At 44.2% G+C, this 20,902-nt stretch overlaps 1 protein-coding gene across 2 annotated transcripts in view; it reads right to left on the bottom strand.

The window, feature by feature from the left end:
• Positions 1–109: 109 nt before the first annotated feature.
• The window catches only part of adgrl1b (adhesion G protein-coupled receptor L1b), a 46,360-nt gene continuing 25,567 nt past the window's right edge, over positions 110–20,902 (bottom strand). The window contains exons 5-25 of one of the 2 annotated variants that reach the window (XM_077523293.1): positions 19,857–20,064; positions 18,229–18,493; positions 17,816–18,155; positions 17,062–17,355; positions 15,600–15,703; positions 15,293–15,478; positions 15,154–15,192; positions 13,951–14,131; positions 13,739–13,861; positions 13,383–13,600; positions 13,131–13,304; positions 11,602–11,814; positions 11,286–11,506; positions 10,737–10,803; positions 10,536–10,624; positions 5,686–5,854; positions 5,447–5,596; positions 5,265–5,361; positions 5,066–5,176; positions 3,538–3,558; positions 110–3,243 (exon numbers count right to left, since the gene is read on the bottom strand). In XM_077523293.1, the coding sequence (XP_077379419.1) occupies positions 1,283–3,243; positions 3,538–3,558; positions 5,066–5,176; positions 5,265–5,361; positions 5,447–5,596; positions 5,686–5,854; positions 10,536–10,624; positions 10,737–10,803; positions 11,286–11,506; positions 11,602–11,814; positions 13,131–13,304; positions 13,383–13,600; positions 13,739–13,861; positions 13,951–14,131; positions 15,154–15,192; positions 15,293–15,478; positions 15,600–15,703; positions 17,062–17,355; positions 17,816–18,155; positions 18,229–18,493; positions 19,857–20,064 (5,231 nt within the window). In that variant the 3' untranslated portion in view covers positions 110–1,282. The remainder of the gene's footprint in view (positions 3,244–3,537; positions 3,559–5,065; positions 5,177–5,264; positions 5,362–5,446; positions 5,597–5,685; positions 5,855–10,535; positions 10,625–10,736; positions 10,804–11,285; positions 11,507–11,601; positions 11,815–13,130; positions 13,305–13,382; positions 13,601–13,738; positions 13,862–13,950; positions 14,132–15,153; positions 15,193–15,292; positions 15,479–15,599; positions 15,704–17,061; positions 17,356–17,815; positions 18,156–18,228; positions 18,494–19,856; positions 20,065–20,902) is intronic. The other variant, XM_077523294.1, reaches the window with a different exon arrangement.

Below are 20,902 nucleotides of genomic sequence, written 5' to 3'. Positions count from 1 at the left end.
TTTGTGGAGAGAAACATGGAAAGGATAGAGGATAAAGGCTCTCAATGTCCAAGCTTGGGCAGCCCTCTTCTAAGTCTTACCTTCTACAGTCAAAGACAGGACAAGAAAGATTAATTTCACGTTTACTCGAACGTCAATAGCAATACAAGACAATTAGAACACTTGAAGGTAATATGTACAAGGATATCAAGGGTTGCAGAAAAAGTTCTGAGGTTTCACATGATCTGCTCTGAAGACAATAGTTCTGTTGCTATGACAACTCCTCTGAAAACTGTTCCACTGCCAAAAGTTAATGGCGACTGGAGGACATGTTTTGGTCTTGATGTGACAGAACAAGTTGAAATCGGAAGGAGGGCGCACGTAAGGCCCACCTCCAACGACATTGCTAAAATGTCCCTCTGTGATACATTAATCTGTGATACATTAATCATAAATCATAATCATAAAAGATTTGTATATATTTACACACTCACTCACGCATACATCTTGCACACACGCATGCTCATCAAGCTACACACACATTCGTTCACTTGCACTTGGAACACTTCCTTCTTACAGAACGCATGGCCTTGTAAGAACCGCTAGAAAGTCATGCATGTGTTCTTTGAAAGGATTTTTTTGGCAACACACAAGTGCTTTGATCCGTCACGACACTGTTCTCTTGCTACGAGGAGGGGCCAAACCCAGGCAATGAACCAACACAAAGTCAGATAATGGGCCAGTAAGAATTAAAGCACTGATGAAGCAGGAAGACACGGCAGGGGTTCAGGGAAGGAGAGCAGAGGAAGAGTTTCGACCAATGAGTCACGCTTCTAGAAAAGTAACAAAAAATGAAAAGGGGGCAGGGGGAGTCTCGTGGTGATCGGGAGATAGAAGCAGGGAGGAGCCATCTTTGACATCATCACTACCTTCATTGGCCAATTGAGATACATCATTGTTAGAGCTTGGCAAAACCGTTGTTACATCGGCCCCTCATTGTTGGATGCCTACCTCTCGACGAGTGCCGAAGCCTCGAAAACATACACGGACTGAGCACCGACTGATGCAGGTTTACGTCCGTCGATCCAGGTTGGTACATACGGTCGTTCCCAGTCCGTGTATTTTTACGAGGCTTCGCGTCATAAAGCGCTCGCCGAAAGGTGGGCATCTGTCAATGACGGGCCGATGTTATGACGGTTTTGCCCAGTTCTGATCATTATCATTGATAACTGCTAGTTAACACTTGTTGGTTGTGCTTTTCTCCACCTCCCTGGTTTCTATGCCCCGATCACCACCGCCCTAGTCACAGGCTCGTCACCCGCTGCATCTGACCGTCATCTCCTTCCGAAGAGGGCTCAGATGTGTACATTGCCTCTCCGTTAGTCGTCGGTGGTGGCGGCTGATAAAAGGTCTGCAGGTGATTGGGCCGTGGGCCGAGAGGGGGTCTCCCGAGGCTGTAGGGCAGCTCCAGGGCAGGCTGCTGGGGTGGACTTGCGGGGCTGAGCTCATCTGGACCTTCGGGACTACTGTCAGGATAGGATAATGTCGGAGGGGAGGTGCGACTGTAGAAGCGAGGAGGGGAACCACTGCGACTGTATACTTGGGGCGAGTGGCGTGAGTAGAGATTGTTGGGAGGAGAATTAGTGTCTCTGGGAGCAAAGATGTTAGTCGGGGGTGAGCTTCGCGAGAAGAGACCAAGGGGCGGTGATCGACGGTCTCCGGGGTACAGTGGCGACGGGTTGGAGTCCTGGGCGTAGATAGGTGAGGTGTCAGGGTCAAGGTCAAGATCCGGGGTCAAAGGCAAAGTAAAGCCATCGGAATCCTCTCGGTCGCCATGGTACCTAAGAGAGCCTCTATCTTTTCCTCTTTTCCTCCCATCAAGACCGGCGTCATTGCTCTCAAATAAGAAAGATTCCTCTCTGTCTACATCGACCCCTCCACGCCACACATCTAGTGCTCTATCTTTCTGCTTGTCATTCTCTCGTTCAAATCCAGCTCTCCAACCATCTCTGTCCTTTTCTCTCTCCATCCCTGCTCTCCAGCCATCAATCCCAAAATCTTTTCGCTGAGTGATGAACGTTTCTTCCCGCTCCGTTTCTGCTACTCCTCGCCATGCATCCATCCTTCCGTCTCTCTTCTCCAGGAGAAGAGGTTCCTCCCTTCCTCTCTCCATTCCGCCTCTCCACTCAGCCATGTCTCCATTTCTCTTTTGAGAGCTAAAAGACTCCTCCCTTGCTCTGTTACCTCCCCGCCACTCGTCCATAATTCCATCTCTTTTTAGGAGAAAGGCTTCATCCTTCTCCCTGTCCTGCCCTCCTCGCCAAGCGTCTCCACTGGCCTCCCTCTGTTTCATCAGAAGCGGCTCCTCCAGAGCTTTGTACAAGGGCTCGGACTCCTGTGGAGGCGGGGGAGGAGGCGGCGGCAAGGGTCTGTCTCGATAACGATCCCGATCTCGCTCCCTTTCTTTGTCCGTCCCTCCACTTGAGTCGACAGTGCTGCGGTGGCGGGACAGGGTGCCAGGGGTGCGGCTGAGGGTGGCGTATGGCCGAGCCTGAACATCGGGGGGACGTGCCTGTTGTCTTTCCTGGAGTCCGCGGCGACCCAGAGTGCCTTGCAGCTGCAGTTTCTCCCCGTCTTTAAGCAACTCGCGGGACTCAGCATCTGCTGGAGTGTGTGCGTGTGACCAGCCATCTTGCGAGCGTGGTGTTGTGCTATGATCTTGTTCATGTGATGTGGAATGTGTCTCCGCACCTTGTAGGTGGTGCCTCAAATGTGGCCAACCCTCTTGTGCGTTGTGTCGAGTGGCGGGCTGCATGGTGGCCGCCCAACCTTCCTGGGGTTGCTGCGCATGCCGAGTCAACGTGGCAGTGTGAGTGAGGGCCGCCCTGTCCAGATGATGAGGCCTCGCCAGGCTTCCGTAGCGCTCGGGAGGGACGGGCATGTCGCCAGAAGGCCTCAGGTTGCTCTGCACCAGCTCAGAGATTATCATCTTTTCCAGCGCAGCGGCGTCAGAAAGGTTATGACGCATTCCGGCACCGGTGCTCAAATCCGCAGCGCTGTGCGGGGTTAGCAGTGCAGGGGAGATGTCATCGCCTCCCATGCCAACGCCTCCCTCTTTCAGAAGGTCCGTGCTGCCCACCACTCCGGCTCGGGATCCAGGCATGGCCCCCAGGCCGTGTAGGGTGAAGGTATTGGGAGTGTAACCTCCGTTGAGACACACACTGTCCAATCCGCAGGATTCCTGACTCTGCGACACACCAACTTCTACAGGAAGAAACAAGAAATGACCAGTTTTAAAAGTAAGACAGAATAACAAAATCGGGTTGTGAAAGGAGTTGCATGAGTCGATGTACAGTATGAACAAATGAGTAGAGCTTCTTCCCAAAGACTGAGAGACTTTTTGAGTTTTATCAGGAAAAAAATTCTGTGGTTGTTTAGACAAGTACTTCGTGTCAGTATGATCTACTAAGTATGAGTGTGTAAATATGAAAGGGTGGTCTATGAAGACAACCACGGTGCCAAATGATTTGGGTGAGCACAATAAAGAAGAGCTCATACTCTTGTTTCGGAAGGTTCCAACTGGTCCACGGAAGAGAGAGACAGAGAGGAAAAGAGTCAAAAACATAACAAACACAAATATAAAAACAAAATCAAAGCAGCCCTGAAGTAGACACCAATTATCTGTTAAAGCAAAAAGTAACACAACGTATCCGCTAAGGCCAAGATCTTTTTTTATGTGTGTGTCACCAACAAAAATAACGGATTGTTAAATTATTAAGCCATAGTATATATATATATATATATATATATATATATATATATATATATATATATATATATATATATATATATATATATATATATATATATATATATATATTTAGTGGGCTTGTGAATTTGCACTACGCCTTCCTGGGCACTCTAGTGCAACGAGCTGCCGGCAATTCTATGCTATGAAATTTGAGGCAGGCAGAACAGATTGCCACACTTTGGACGTGTATGGTGGATGTCATGGTTTTTCATTCATAAATATACATTGTGGGGGCAGAGGCGTCACACAATTGAGAGGAGCACGGCAGTCTCCAATGGCCCACATCACATGTCCAGCAAGTCAGTTTACTTCTGCAATGTCAAGCCTGGCGTGCATTATGAACCACCTTAATTTTAATGCGAATAAGGGATGCCACACACATTCCATCCCACAACGACGCACATTACCACAAACACCACTTTCTAACTCCGCCCAGCTACGAAAATACCAAAAAGAAAGAAAACGTCATCGATGCACGCAGGTTGACTATACTTTGTGCTAGACTTGCGCTGGGCATAAAAATATTATGACATTAATTTCTTTCTCTTAAAAACTGATGACACAAACAATAAACATCAATCAGTCCATCCATTCATTTTCTATAACGCCTGTCATCAGTGGTACATCCTGGACTGGTCGCCAGCCAATGACAAGCCACATATAGACAAACAGCCACTCACCACTTCACACTCACATTCACACATATGGACAATTTAGAGTCCTCAATGATACGACCATGCATAGTTTTGGAATTTTGGAAGCCATTGGATCAAAAGAAAACCCACTCAGTCACAGGGCGAATATGCAAATTGCTCTGCAAGGATTATTTGAATTTAAATGTTAATGGTTTTACAGTTAGAGTCCCACTTAATCTGTTGTTGCATACTGTGTATATAATTATTTCCCAGTGTCTTTACACACAGAGGGGACCTAACCTCACATTATTCTAGACTATCATTCACATCCATAACTGTACTTGTAGCGTAACAAAGCATTACAGACGTCATATCAAAGGTAATTACTGTATAATATTCAGAGGTGGGCAATATTGACGCACAAATGATTGCGGTGGTGAAAGGTCATTAAATTAACAACAGTGGTTGTTCTTGCACAGTATACTGTCTACTATTCTAACTTAATGATTGGGCAAATAAACATTATCATTCAGGCAGACTTGTTGAGGACTCTCACAAATAGAAGTGCGGTTAACGGGAACCCACCAATTAAGCCATTAGCGTACAGAAGAAAGGCCACTGAGGTTGTGATAAAGTATACCTGTAGAGGTGAAGGGTTGGTTGTATCCCTGTGCCAACATGGTGTCATAAGGAGATGCTCCTGCGTGAGTCTGCAGAACTGGATTGGTCAGGAAATGATTCCCCAAAGCAGCTGTGTGCAGAAAAGAGATGAATCAGGATCAGTGTTGCACCATGAAAAAACCAAGAAGGCGCACAAAAACAATAAAGCAGACGTTAACCTCTGCTCAGCGTTGGAGTGCTGTTAACATCAGCGGCGATGAACGATGACTCAGTCTGCCTTCTCACCGTGTCATTCCACATCCTCCTAATTCGACTCTGGAGCATGCAATATTGGCAGAGAGTCAAAACAGGTTCGCGTCAAGAAAAAGCCCATAAGAGAAGTGCGAAATGGAGCACGCACCTGTCTGTTCGCCGTGGCTCTCCGCCCCTGGCTGCTGCTGTAGCGGCTGTTGGAGCGCAGACCTGCACCCTTGACCGAGTCCGGAGAGCTGGACGAAGAGGTTGCACAGCACTGGGAGAGACGGAGACATCGGCCGTAGTCTTTCTGACCCTGAACACAAAGCACGCATCACGAACCGTCGGCGGTGTACGATCGATCACATGAGAGCCAAGATGACAATGCTCAGTTCTGAGACTGACCTTCCTGGCGAGGGTGCAGTGCAGGATGGTGATGAGGAAGCCCTGCGCTGTATTCAGGGAGGCGAAAAGGTAAGCCAGGAGGAGGGAGGGTGCAGACAAGAACATCAGGCCCGAGGACCAGTTGACGCACTGCAGGAAGAGCAGCGTCAACGAGCCCACTGCCCACGCCCTGGACACACAAGACCCCACGTCAGTATCATGTGGAAATACATTCAGCGTTTTTGCATGATCAGTCATACGACGGTTTATTTTGTAATTTTTTGTTAGTGATTGAGTGGTTACATGTCTGGATTGCAAACAGGTGGGAGCTGCTGATTGGGTGTTTCAAAATGATTGTCTCCGTGTGTCATGTTTTGGTTCGGAGGGGTTTGGGATTTTGTTTTGTTTTGGTGTTTTTTGGGTGTGTTTGTCTGTGGTTGGTGTTTTTGTCATATAATCTTCATTTTTTCCCTTGTCTCGTTATGTCTACCCGCGTCCACCTGAGTGTGTCTTCCCTTCCCAGTGTGTGACCAATCAGTGCCCTCAGCCACTTGTTTCCCCCCCCCCCCAGGTGTGTCTCTTTAGTGTATTTAGTCTGTGGTGTTTGTCCAGTCAGTGTGGGTGCATTGCTGGTGTTATGTGGGTCATGCTGGGTGTCTCGTTTGTACAGGTTTGCGCTGTCAAGTCAAGCTACAGTTCTTGTCAAGTCAGGTCAAGTCAGGTCAAGTCACGTCAAGTAAAGCTACAGTTCTGTCTAGTCACGTCAAGTCAAGCTAAAGTTCTGTCAAGTCACATCAAGTCAAGCTACAGTTCTGTCAAGTCCAGTTCTGTCAAATCCAGTTCTGTCTAGTCTATTCCAGTTCTGTGTAGTCCAGTTATGTCCACTTCTGTCAAGTCTAGTCCATTTCTGTTTAGTCTAGTCACGTCCAGTTCTGTCTCGTCTAGTCACGTCCAGTTCTGTCAAGTCTAGTCGAAGTCTTGGTTTTCCTGGCCACTTGTAAATAAATCACCGTATGTTACGCATTTCTTCTGTATGATCAGTCTCCTCAAATTTGGGTCCACATTTCTCACTCCACCCCAAACCGTAACACTGAGGGATTGGCCAAAGAAGGGATGGAAGTTTTTTTTTTTTAAACCACAGAAAGTTGGTAGTTACCCTCTCTCAACCCTTCGCCTTCCAACATGGCCAGATGTTGTTTGAGTACCAGAAGTCTAGTTGTGAGAATTGTCTGAATGATACTCAAATATTATACCTTAACCCGAAGTAAAATAATTCTCATTGTATCTGATTATAGCCTGGTAGGAGGAGAAGCCTTTTTCGTTCATCCTGTTATCTCCCATTTTTAAATTTATATTTGGGTTCCCCTAGACCAGGAACATTACGGAATTTTCCGGGACTCATGACATTCCTCGTGACATAATGACACAAAACTTAAAGCAGACACTAGACTAGATCTTTAACTAAGCAACAGGCTACAACACCACAGTGTAGTAGGAGCGGTCCTGATAGGTCCCCTTCCTGGCTGCAGTAATTAGGTACTGCTCCCATTGGACCAATTCAATACACTCTTGGCTTCATGGACGATATTAATACCGGTTCAATGCTAATAGTTGATGCTACTTACTGAAATTCATCAAGCTCATAGGCTGGTGTTAAAAATGCAGCATCCTGCATTGATAAAACTAACATCACAAGGCGAACTTCAAAACTTGAGTTTGGCTGAAGAGTTTTTCAGAATCAGGGCTGCTTTTGATCCTAAATTTGCACAAATATGTGAACAATAGAGGCACTATTTTGGCATATATGATCGAATTATAGAAGGGGAAAATTAAAGTCTGGATTTAAATTACATCACATGCTCGATCACACATGTAGACATCTTAGACGAAATATGCTAATAGAATATAAAATAACACATAAGACCCCAAGTTTTTACCAAACTGGAAACAGAAGCCATCTACACCACTGTAACACAAGTGTAAGTGCTGTGATGTGAATGTTCCCAGTTTGAGTGGCTTATCTCCTGCTTTGCGACATTCTCCTACAAGGTTAGCATTCATTATAACAAAAGCCACTTTCAGTGAATATTCACGACACTCCAACGAAATGGAAGCTGCAAAGGCCTTTTTATAGCAGCAGGAAAAAATCTAAAAATGTTAAGTTTCAATTAATAGAGATTAAAGAGACCATTGAATGGGTTGAATATTGGCACTTAATAAATAAGGTCTGTATGTAAAACTGGAGCCAGCACTCAAATTAACCCCCATGAAAAGCTCACCATTTATTTATTTATTTATTTATCTATCCATCCATCCATCCATCCATTTTCTTGACCGCTTATTCCTCACAAGGGTCGCGGGGGCTGCTGGCGCCTATCTCAGCTGGCTCTGGGCAGTAGGCGGGGGACACCCTGGACTGGTTGCCAGCCAATCGCAGGGCACACAGAGACGAACAACCATCCACACCCACAATCACACCTAAGGGACAATCCGGAGCGCCCAATTAGCCTGCCATGCATGTCTTTGGAATGTGGGAGGAGACCGGAGTACCCGGAGAAGACCCACGCAGGCACGGGGAGAACATGCAAACTCCACCCAGGAAGGCCGGAGCCTGGACTCGAACCTGAGTCCTCAGAACTGGGAGGCGGACGTGCAAACCACTCATCCAACGTGCCGCCCTTTTATTTATTTATTTATTTATTTATTTATTTATTTAGATGGACGGCGAGCTGATCATCCACACAGACAGCGAGTAAAAGTTGGCCAGATGATTGATATTCACTTACGTTCATGGACCACGTTACATAATTCAGCGTGAAATATGTGGAACAAATCACCATAAATCAATTGAAAGATGTTTTTTTCCATTCTGACAGGTGAACAGTAATAGCTGAACCTTTGCATACTACACATCAAACTTTGCTGATATCTCTCATTATGGAGAAACTGGATGAAATGCCTTCAGTTAGACTTATTCGCCAGAAATCAATGTAAACACATTCTCATTCTGAGTACTTTTTTTTCCCCCCTCATTCTGTAATAAGAATTGGTCTACCATTGCCAACTACTACAGCAATCAGAATGAGATGTGTTTTCATTGATTTTTGGTGAATATTTGTCACTTAAATGTCCCCTATTTCTCCTTCATAAGCGATATCATTAAATTTTGAACTTCCATAATTAGTGGCCTATCATTGCCAACTACTACAGCATCCACAATGAGAAAAGGCATTTAAATAGATTTCTGGAGAATATTTCTGACACATTATTTCACCCATTTTCTACATAATGAGAGATGCCAGCAAGTATGCAAAGGTCTACCATTTACAGCTACCCAATCACTGCAAATTTGCCTGATCGAATTACACGTCATGTATTTATAACTTAATGATCCCACTCAAATGTCATGTCCCTGCATGAAGGTGCATACTCATAGAATACGAAGTAATGTTATGTTGTTACACTCTCTCAAATCATCTTTTAAAGGTGCACGATGCAAGATTAGACACAAATTTGAGTGTTAAAATACCCGCACATGTTTTAAGAATTGTATAATGGACAGGAGGCACACGACTGTGGCACAATGACTGTTGCCTCTATTTTTCTGTAAAAGGAAAAAAAATGTTGGAGGTCTCGGGCCGGAAACTTTAGCTTTTGCTCTGAGCATGACGTCATGCGCGTACACGCTATTGTCCCTGTTAGCTCTCGCGATTGTTCACTCAACTTCACGGACAGGACAGCTAAATCAAGATGGACTTGAAGAGACCTGCACCCGATACGTCTCAATCCCTTATGGAGACTCCACGGAAGACAAAGAGAAGTAAAAAACTTTCAGACCAGCGTCACGGGAGGACCCGGATAAATATAGGAGCAGCGGTTGTCAGGTTGAGAGAGCTAAGAGCTATTCTGGGGATGAAACGGGACCCACAGCTTGCTGACTTTTTGCTTAAAAGGTAAGACTTCGTAACGAAAATATAATAGGGTCTATTTATGATTAGCAGTGCGGAATAAAACTACCACACGGTCGCTAACTAATGTCTCCGCACTTGGGCATATTAGCAACGTATTGCTATCCTCAATGTCATCGGATTCACGGAATGAACTATTTACGTTTAGAAGGTTGTAATTACGTAAGCTTTTAGCACTCAAAATGACTTTCACATACAAAGTAACTTGAAGATTAATACGTTTCTTACCTCTGTAGACATTATTAAGCCTATGAAAAAGGCGTTGTGCTGCGTGTTTCCGTTTGTTCGATTAACTTGGAGGTTTGCTCGTGTCCAAAAAGTCGCGCACGCTCCTGGCCGTGTGCACGTCACTGGGGTCCATTCCACGTTTCGCCAGAGGGGTCGCAAATGTGCAAAAACTCTGAATCTTGCATCGTGCCCCTTTAAAAATAGACTTCTAAACCAAACGTTAGATAGTTAATGTCGTTGAGAAGTGTCGGCAACACGTATTTGACCTGGTTAAGTAATGAGAATAAATTATACCATTTTATGGCCATCAAATCTACCTGCCACTTCATGTTGAGCATAACACATTCTTAACAGAGAAAGTGGCAATGTCACAGTCAGAATTTTCATTCCTATGATTGCCATGACAAACTTCACCCTCAATGGTATTTATTCAGTATGAGAATTGTGTTTAGCAAAGGTATCAAATGATTTTTAACCCCAATAGTTATAGCATGTAGAAGTAAAACCAGAACAGTTTCTGTTATAATTTTGAAGGTTGACTGCTTGTCACACAAAACGTGCAAAATATTATGCCAAATTAAATTTGTAAAATAAACAAAACAAAATGAAACAGAATGAACATGGATCACCTCTAATGTTAACATTTTGCCCTCAGCTCTAGAGACAATTACAAACCTCAGGTTGTCATGGCGACTGGAATCTGGTTTCAGGGCGGCAGTGCTGTGCATCTTATGTAAGGTCATCACTAAGATTACAAGGTTCAGCTGTAGAAAATAACACAAACTGTCAACACTCTATGTTCACACATGCATTTGTACACTACATACAGTAAATGGCTAACTAATGGTTGTATGAGGGCAAGAATAAAAATCTCACAGTGATAATCACAGCCACTGGTCCAAGGAAGCTCCAAATGAAGTAATTATCGGTTCGCAGCCAGCAGCTGTGCGTACAAATACACAAATTAGAAGAGGAACACAACAACAATCTGCCTATACAATCACAGTCCTTAATTTAAAGTAGTATCAGAAAATGTGCCTTTACAAATACAATAATGGTGAGTTTGATTGACACTTGATATATAAGGAAAAACAGATTTCATGCCTCCCCAACTGTCCGCTGCGACTATAAATAGAATCATTTGTCTGTAAAATTGTTAAATGGCTGTTGTTTAGTCTGTAACAGAAAAGATTTGAAGTGCATCGATTTGCCTGAAATTAAAAATAAATAAATAAATAAATAAATAGGACCACCACTGCCACCTAGTGTTGTGGATGTGCAATCACACCTTACTCTTGTATGACAAAAAGAAAAAAGAAAAAAAAAAAAAGCTAACTTTTGGCTTGTACTACTGTACATATAGCACCCTTCAACACACAAACACGCACCCACACACATTGCTCAATTGCATTTTGATAAACTTACGAAGTTTTTGAGCCGTAGCCTCTGAAGTCGATGGCTGCGGACACAGCCACCACCAGCCCGGGTACAGAGTAGCCACTCAGATACAAATACTTGCGTCTGGAGTTACGACCCTCAAAGACTTCGCGTTGCAAAATGTACAGTTCCACTGCTTCCAGACACAGCCAGCAGAACACCGAGAGCAATGAGAAGTGCAGCAGGCCGGCAATGATGGAGCACACAACCTATAAATATCATGTGAGAAAACCGTAATGCAACGAGAGAAGGAAAACCACATTTTTACAAGCACCCCTCGTGTTTTAGGTAAATACGAACTCACGGTATATTGCGTCTTATTGGATTCAACAAGGAAGAGCAGCTCTGTTATGAGCAGGTTTGCCCACAGGTTGCAGTGGATGGTGCTGTGGTCAGTGTGCCAGGGTGCCGCTTGGCAGCATAAGGTTGTAAGACAGGTGGCCAAACACACCAGAGCAACAGAGATGCCCACCCAGGAGACGATATAGACCAAAAGCTCCTCGACTCCCACACCAGACTATCAAGATCAGAAAGAACAAAGAAAGTATGTCGAGTGTTTGATGGCTTGAGTGATAGAAAGACAAAACATTACATCGAACACTTGAATTGCCTTTCATCAAAGACCACAACAGCTGACAGCGAAATATCTCCCTCACAGCTTCAACTCAAGATAATTGAATGTTTAATTAATAAGCGTCTTTATCTTACAAATTAGTGCAAAAATGGGATCTGATGGCTGAGGAATACTAGGAATAACAGCATTTGTCAGCCTTTCTAATTTGGGAACTGAACCCTATCTTGGAGTTTGAAGCAGCAATCTTGCCATAATTAATCTAGAGAATGACATACAAGCTTTCCAGAAATGACTGATGATTCTTTTACAATTTTGGTTGGTTGCTGTTGAAAACACTACAGAGAAAAGTAAACATAACATTTACCAGCTATTCATCTTGAGGCAAGATTATCATCTATTTGGTGGTGAACAAAGATGGTGTACATCATAAGTATGGAGGGGGGGGGGGGGAATGACATAATCAAAAATAAATAAATAAATAAATATAAGTGACAATCAAACCGATGGATATAAAAAATCTAATTCAATAATTGAATGCAAAAAATAAATATAAATGGAAATAAAAACAACCCAAAATATAAATAAATAAATAAATAAAAATAAAAATAAAATAAATACAAAAAATAAACCTAGATATTAAAATAAATGTGGAAATCAATACAATGTTATTTCAATGAGGGGGCAGTCCTATGCGTGTCTTTGTTGGACTCTGCCCCTTCAAACTAAACTGTCTTTCGATGGTGGAGTGTTCTCTCATCCACAACATGCAGGTTGACGAATAAGGAAGTCTCGACGGTTTGCATGGAGACCTCCAGCAATGGACAGTGGACAATCTTGTCAACTGTCACCGAAACGTGCGACTAAAGAGTTGCTGAACAACTTGACACAAATTCCTGTAAACATAAACATCCATTGTTTATTTCATGCTGACAGCATCTCAGAATAAAATAAGTATGAGAGCAGAATGTTTTTATTTATTGATTGACATTTAATTCTATTTATACATTTATTTTTGTATTTATTTCCACATTTATTGTGATATTTTTTTTTAATCCTGTTTTTTATTTTTGTATTTATTTGTATTTGATTTTTATATGTTGTTTTTTTTACACTTTTATTTATTTATTTATTTATTTTAGCATTTCTGTTCCTCCATACATAAGTCTTGTGCACAATTCTCGAAGTGTGAAAATGTCGCCTATTGTTAAAAAAAACAAAAAACACACACAACCACAATCATTCCAAGTTTGTTTACTTACAGCAGGTTGTTGGTACGTCATGAGTACAGCATAGCTGGACAGGTGGTTGCAGGCGCAAGTTGTATGCGTATTGTTGGTGTGCAACAGACGGCATCCCTGTGTGGACCACCTGCCGGTCCCGGACACCCCTGAGGCGTTCCAGAAAGAGCAGTTGGGACCAAAGTGGTTGTCCAGCTGTGGATACGACACAAAAACAATTCAGATGTGTTGGTGAATGTATCTTTCTTGTCAAAGTTGTGTTTCCCAGCAGACCTGCAGGTGCCTGAGGGTGAACACGACGGGCTCGGAGAGGAAGACTCTGTTGGAGCCTCTGTGCACAGAAGCAGAGATGACGTGGGAGTTGACCACCAGGCTCCTACGCCTGACTTCTGACCCCTGACCAAGTCCAAGTCCGAGCCGCAAAGTGGAGTTCTGGGTGGTCAGGAAGGTGCCCAAGTTCTTATATAAGGAGAGGACCAGCTTCACTTGGCCTGTACAGTGAAGGAAATAAGCTATTTAGAGGCATTGATTGTGTACTAGCGTTATCATAACATTCATTCCACAATCAATTAACAGCTGTAATTGTGGTTTATCTATTGTTTTAATTGTGAGATGAGTGTGCCTCGTACCATTATTGCTGTACTGCTGCAGGGCCACAGCTGAGATCTGCAGGATGCTGTCGCTGTCGTAGGAGTGCGGGAACGTTAGGTCCTGTATGTCCGCCTCTGTGTTTAGCACATACACCTCCAGATCTAATCGCACACATACAGAAAATCTGGATGAGATGCTTGTTTTAAAATTGTGGTGTGTTGAGTGCTCGGGAAAAAGAGAGACAACATACCGACGTTTGGTGCTCTGTCGCTGAATCGACCTTCATAGAGGTTGTTAGCTAATAAGAACGCTCCTTTTTCTACCGCATCCAACAGGAGTGATGCAGAGCGGGACTGGTCAGGACCGCTCATGTCAGCCCAGGACACCAGAGCCTCAGGACCCAACAAGTTGTCTACTGTTTGAACCACAGCCTGACAAGCAGAGACATACATTACGTCATAGTAGCGTGCCCATTGACCTGTTCATCGTCCCTCTTTTCTTCAATCCATTGTGGATCTTAGTTATTTATCCTTCCATTCTTCCATTTTGCATCCTTCCATCTGTCCACCATGTATTGCCCCATTTAAACAGCCATCATTCATCCATTCTTATTTTTGTGCATCTATCCTGCCCTTCAATCAACCATCCATCTGTCCATGGTCACTCATCCATCCATTTATTTAGCCATGGTTCATCCATTCATGTCTATCGATCATCCATCAGTCATCCCTGAAGCCATCCTTCCGTCCATCTATTAATCGTCTCTACCTTCAATCATCCATCCATTTGTCCTTGTCCACCTGTTTTTTACATGTCTGTCATTCCATCTGTCCCTCATCCATCTTACATGTCAGCCATCCATCCATTTCTTTCATACATCCATCTATCATCTGTCCATCTGACAATCTTACATCTGTCCATCTGTCCATCCATTATCCCTTTTCCCATAATTACTTATCCAACACAAGTATCCACCAGTGATTCATCAGTTCATCTATCCAATAATCATCCATCCATCTTACATCCATTTGTGCACCCATTTGTCCATCCATCCATCCATCCATCCATCCATCCATCCACCCAACGCATCCATCCATCCATCCATCCATCCATCCATCCATCCATCCATCCACCCAACGCATCCATCCATCCATCCATCCATCCATCCATCCATCCATCCATCCATCCATCCACCCAACGCATCCATCCATCCACCCAACGCATCCATCCATCCATCCATCCATCCATCCATCCATCCATCCATCCATCCATCCATCCATCCATCCATCCATCCATCCACCCAACGCATCCATCCATCCATCCATCCATCCATCCATCCATACATCCATCCATACATCCACCCAACGCATCCATCCATCCATCCATCCATCCATCCATCCATCCATCCATACATCCATCCATCCATCCATGCATCCATGCATCCATCGCCTACCTGCACGTAAGCCCTGCATGTACGTTCCCTTTTCTGCAGCTACAAAGAAAACAAACCACATCTGTGTTACAAATATCTGCACTGACATTTCCTGTAAAAGGTCAAGTACACATCAGCATGAATTTGAGGAGCAATTCACCTTATTGTAATTGCGTGCCGCAGACTCTTTATTGGCTGGTCTCAAGGCTTGAAGCTGCGAGTCCAAGATGTCCAGTAGCTGTTCAATCAATTTTACAGACATGCTGACATCACCAGCGTAGATCCGTCCCCGGGTCAGGTTGACTAGCTCCCCAGCAATGTTCGCTGCATTCTCTCCACTTTTAATCTGGAGAAAGGTAGCAGCGTTCTGAATCACTTTTCATTATTATAATTATTATTTCACATTTAAAGTGGAGGTTGCTTGTTAGCGGGTCATTTGCACAAAGGTCTGTGCATATGTAACTGACCTTTTGTGCAATCTGGCTGACCCAAGGAGAGGTACAGTTAGAGAGGTCGGGACCTCTGGAGCTCCAGCTCACTGGCGACATCATGCACTCGTAGGACGCTATACCTGCAGAACAGGTATTCAAGAAGTTAGTCTTATGACAGAATAATTAAAGGGAAAGTCGCCCCCCCCAAAAAAACATTTACAATAATATGTTATATGGAGCCTCACAAGTCTAAACACAGTATTTTGATTAATATTCTCTTTGTGGAATATTAATAAAGCAGCAAAAACCACTCGTTTTTATCCATCTCAGGGGGCAGCCATTTTGTCACTTGCATTCATTTGAAAATGACATCATAGCTGCTCAGTGCTCAGGTAACAACCAATCACGGCTCATCTTGGAAATGTCACATGATCAAACTCAGAAAACAGGTGAGCCATGATTGGCTGTTACCTGAGCCCTGAGTAATTGTGACGTAATTTTCAGTCAACAGCCAATGGCAAAATGGCTGCCCCCTGAGATGGATAAAAATAGGTGGATTCTGCTGCTTAAAGGCGCTGTCTGCCAGTTTCACTCTGGAAAAGGCACTTTTTAAATACAGGATGCACACACTTTAACTCCTTCTCAATCTACTCTTCTAGGCTTAAGTTAATGTATGGTTGTGATTTTTTTAATTTACCCCCAACCTCCAGCCTATATTTTACCATTTTGTGTTTGTTTTGTCAACAACGGGACGTTTCTGGGTGGTGTCTGTGGACAGACGGTTGTTTCCCCCTCCACCCAATCACAGAGCGGGGGTTGGGAGTAAGCGTGGCTGGAGCGGCGGGGGGCGTGTAGGCAGACGGGTTGTTTGTTTATGAGTAGAGTGATTAGAGTGATCAGAGGCAGGGGGTGTGAACGTTGAGCTCGTGTGGGTTGAGCCATGGGAGGCGCCCATTTTGAATTGTTTGTTTACAAACAGAAACGGTTCGTTTACTAACAGAAACTGTCAAACCTACTGACAGGCCCTTTAATTTGTATTCTATAAACGCAATATTAATCAGAATGTCAGGTTTAAACTATAGTGGGGGTGCATGCAACTTAATATTGTCAAGAAAACGTTTGAGTTGACTTCCCCTTTAAAGTCCATGAAAGGCAGAAATGTTTCATTTAATTGGTTTACACGACTGCAAATAAGATGCAACTAGGTCACTTATGATGGGAAATTATTTCCCAGTTTAATTGGGTTTCAAAATTAGCCATTAAACAGGATTAGGGGGCCCAATGTGCAATAGACAAAATGTCCTCTCTTTCGACAGCTGCACACCGAGATGAATAGTTGACGGACCGTGACTGTAAAAAGTATAACGACTGTTTCTTCTCTGTCATGTGAAGGGGAGTTCAAAGAGAGGGCATGTGACTCCATTTCAAAGGGAAACAAGATACACGCACACGCGTAACGAAACGCTGACATGATCGAACAAACACACATCTGACTTACCCAGTGAGCCTTTGGGACAGGGCCTCTCTACTGTCTCCCCTTTCAGAGTGGGGGGCCACTGCACCCCTCTGGCCACTCTTCCTTCACATCCGCCCACTTGACCAGGGCCCCCAGGGGCCAAGGGAACACGCAAAGGGGGTCGGGGTGTTAGCGGGACCATGGCTGTTATTGGCCTCTGGTCAAAGGGTCCCCGGTTGATGACGCCGACTGGGTGGGAGGCTGATGGCCGCACAGGGGTCAGTGCAACTGTAGCCGTGTAAGAGCGGACGGTTGTCATCAGGGAGGAAAGGGGACCTGGAGGGAAATCAAACTTTACTTCAGGTCTGTAACTCCGCAGTGACAACAATGAATAGTGGTGCAACGGATCACAAAAGTCATGGTTCAGATCGCATCACGGATTTGAGTCAAGGATCGTTTTTTTAAAAGATCAGAAAAGAAAAATCATTTATTTTGTAAAACTCTCTTTTCCATTAAAAATTGAACTACTTAGTGTCTTCATTTATTGTGTTAAACGCTTTTTCCTGGTTGGCAGCAAACTAAGTGACGGATTTCCCCATCTGCGCATGTTTCGTGAATTAGGCGCTCCCGGATTGCTTCATTTTTACCGGTTAGCGCCGTGCAAATGCAGCGCAAACCTTTAGTGAATATGCCCCTTTGTTTTTTTTCCCCACTACCAATCAATCCACGGATTGTGCATGATCAAAACCATGATGATCGTTGCACCACTACCAATGACGGTTCTGTGTCAACAGACCTTTAGTTGGCGGTGGCGGTGTGAACTGAAGTGGGTATCTCAGAACATAATAGTTATTCCACACATAGAGCTGGTTGTCTCTCGGGTTGTAGTCTATGGAAGAGATGTACTGGTAGGGATTGGGGAAGGGAATCTGAATGGGCAGCTCCTGCCCCCGGCTGGTGTCATAGGCATAAACCACCATATCGTTGCCCACACGGCCGTCCGCCTGCCCCTCGTCATCCTGGAAGACTGAGCGCACCGCGTAGAGCACGCCGCAGGCCATAAAGGCGTTGCTTGCCCCACGTTTGTCAAAGCCTGTGGCCCACGTGCCCTCAAAGCGCAGGGTGTACGGGTTCACCTGGAGCACAGGGATGAAGTGGAAAAATGAGCAAAAACTCTGGGATATTGCTGTAGCTTGTCATTCGTGATACCTGGCTGACCACAATGCGTCCGTTATTGGCTTCGGTGGAGTAGATCACCCAGAGGCCGTTCTCATCCACCGCCAGATCGATGTCTGACTTCCCTCCCCAGCGGTAAGGCGACGTATCGTGGTAGTTGGCATTGACTACCACCGCCTCGCCGCTCTTAATGCGTGTCCGCAGGTCGTATTTGACCAGGTTGCGTGTCCGTTCCTTGTTATAGAACACGGCACCGTCATACACCACAAAACCTGTACCGTCGACACGACTTGGCAGTCTAGAATGAGGAAAAAAAAGCACATATTTTTTTTTTTAGATAACAATTAGGGGTGTGCATATCTCCAATGAAAGACAATTCGATGCATTTCTCCGTCGGCCCTGTCGTTGATGAATGCCCATATTTCGGCAAATGCTAAACGACGTGAATCCTTGACAAATATACGGACTGAGAAAGTCCATCTGTACTGAGTCAGATCGACGGACGTAAACGTGTTTCCGTCGGTGCTCAGTCGGCGTATAATATTTTCGAGGCTACACGTCATAAGGCACTCTGCCAAAAAGGTGGGCATCTGTCAACGGCGGTGCCTATTTCAATAGATGGGGTGGAATACAATTAATGGACGGTTTATTTAAAAGTGGAACAATAGTGTTTGGTTTGGTTCACCGGGATTAGAGTTCGATATGGCTCAGTTCGAGAGGGTATGATGTAATAAGTTTCTTGTTGGCAATTTACAGTATGAATGAACTTGTCAGTAGATTACTGCAAATGTGGAATTTCCTTCAAAGATATATCTCTCCAGTAAGATGATTTGTTACATATCAAAACAAAATTCTAGGAGCAATGTATTTTTGTTTATGTGCGTTAGCTGCAGACTACTTCCTGGATCAAGAACAATGATGTAAAATATCAAAACCATATACTTTTCCACTGATTTTTCTGCGGAGAATGGACCATTTCCATCTTGACATCGAAAAGAAACATCCCTTGACACGAGAGAATAAAAATCAAAGACGGGCCTACTGTGATTCAGGCTAATTAGTACAAGATTCTTTCACTGGGAATCCCTCCAAGTAGTGAAAGCAGAAGTCAAACAGATTTATTTATTTATTTATTTATTTATTTATTTATTTATTTTTGTGTTTACAGTATTTATATTAAATGAATTGTAATCATCTTTGCATTAAAACACTCAAAATCAAATTTTACTTGATTACCGGCATTTTCTACATGGAGACTGTATTTAATTTGATATAGTTTTACCCCCAGAAATCCATCCATCCATTTTCTTGACCACTTATTCCTCACAAGGGTCGCGGGGGTGCTGGCGCCTATCTCAGCTGGCTCTGGGCAGTAGGCGGGGGACACCATGGACTGGTTGCTAGCCAATCGCAGCCCCAGAAATCTTGCTTGGTATTATTTTAGCATCAAATTCCATATCTACTTTAAAATAGACTACAGACAGAATTACATTATATTAATAATTAACGACATCTTGAACGAAATTATAAAAGTGGGCCTCAAGCCACAACTTTAAATGGACTGATTGTAATCAGAGCATCTGAGTAAGCAACATTAAAGGTGCCAATAGCAAATAGTCATTTAAAAGGCAAACTTGTGGATGTTTTGCACACACACTCACTTATAGGTAGTGGTGACGCGGTTCTGCCGGTAGTCGTCCCAGGAAGCGTATTCATACAGCACCTCGGTCCTGTACGGCGTCCAGGGCATGACATATAGTCTGTCGCCAGCCTGCAAAGGGTCCTTACACCACGCCCCTGACTGATGTTCTGCCTCCAGCTGAGAGGAAGGCGGCTGGATGCTGAGCAGTGATCCAGGACAGACGAAAACTGGGAGATGGGAGTTGCCAGAGAGAAGGATGTGAGAGAGAGGACAGAAGAAACGGATGGATAGATGATGGTGAGAGAGAGAGAGAGAGAGAGAGAGAGAGAGAGAGAGAGAGAGAGAGAGAGAGAGAGAGAGAGAGAGAGAGGAAAAATTGTGGGTGGAAATGGATCAATGCATGAAAATTGGATTGCGCCAGATGCAGTTGATGCAATGAGTTTAAAGAAAGACAAAGAAGAGGAGACACAGAGGGCTTTAAAACACCTGTGCTGATGTCAAAAGGCAAGCAAGAGACGAGACGTAAAAGTGAACGCATGTCTGTATGGCTTTGTGTGTGCGTGTGCTGTATGCGTGTGAGTGCATGTTTGTGTGGTGAGTAATATAACAGGGGACACTGCAATGAAAGTTGTGTGAGTATGTTATAGGTATGTGGGCGTGTCGGTTAGTGCAGTGTGAGGTAGAATCAGGGGCGCAGAGGGCGGGGCTACATTTTGCCTTGAAGTGAATGAGAGGGCAGGTTAGTTTACATCCAGCACAAAGATTGGTCCACCCACATGTAAAAAATAAATAAATATATGGACACATAGGTTTACTGTACATTCTCACGCTGGCATGCAAGAAGGCATGCATACACACGCACACACCCACGCGCAAACGCACACGCATACACACACACGCACATGTATATTAGCAGTGCTTGATAAGCACACACCCAGACCAATCACACACATTTGGTCTTATTTTTCCTATGAAGATAAATAAGGGGCTCTGCCTATAGGGGAAGAAAAGGGAAAATAAGCATAAGGAAGGAAGGAAGGAAGGAAGGAAGGAAGGAAGGAAGGA

This window comes from Festucalex cinctus, chromosome 6, assembly GCF_051991245.1.
Source record: "Festucalex cinctus isolate MCC-2025b chromosome 6, RoL_Fcin_1.0, whole genome shotgun sequence".
NCBI lineage: Eukaryota > Metazoa > Chordata > Actinopteri > Syngnathiformes > Syngnathidae > Festucalex > Festucalex cinctus.
Note: the sequence above shows the minus strand (reverse complement) of the source record. Positions and strands in the feature narration are given on the sequence as shown.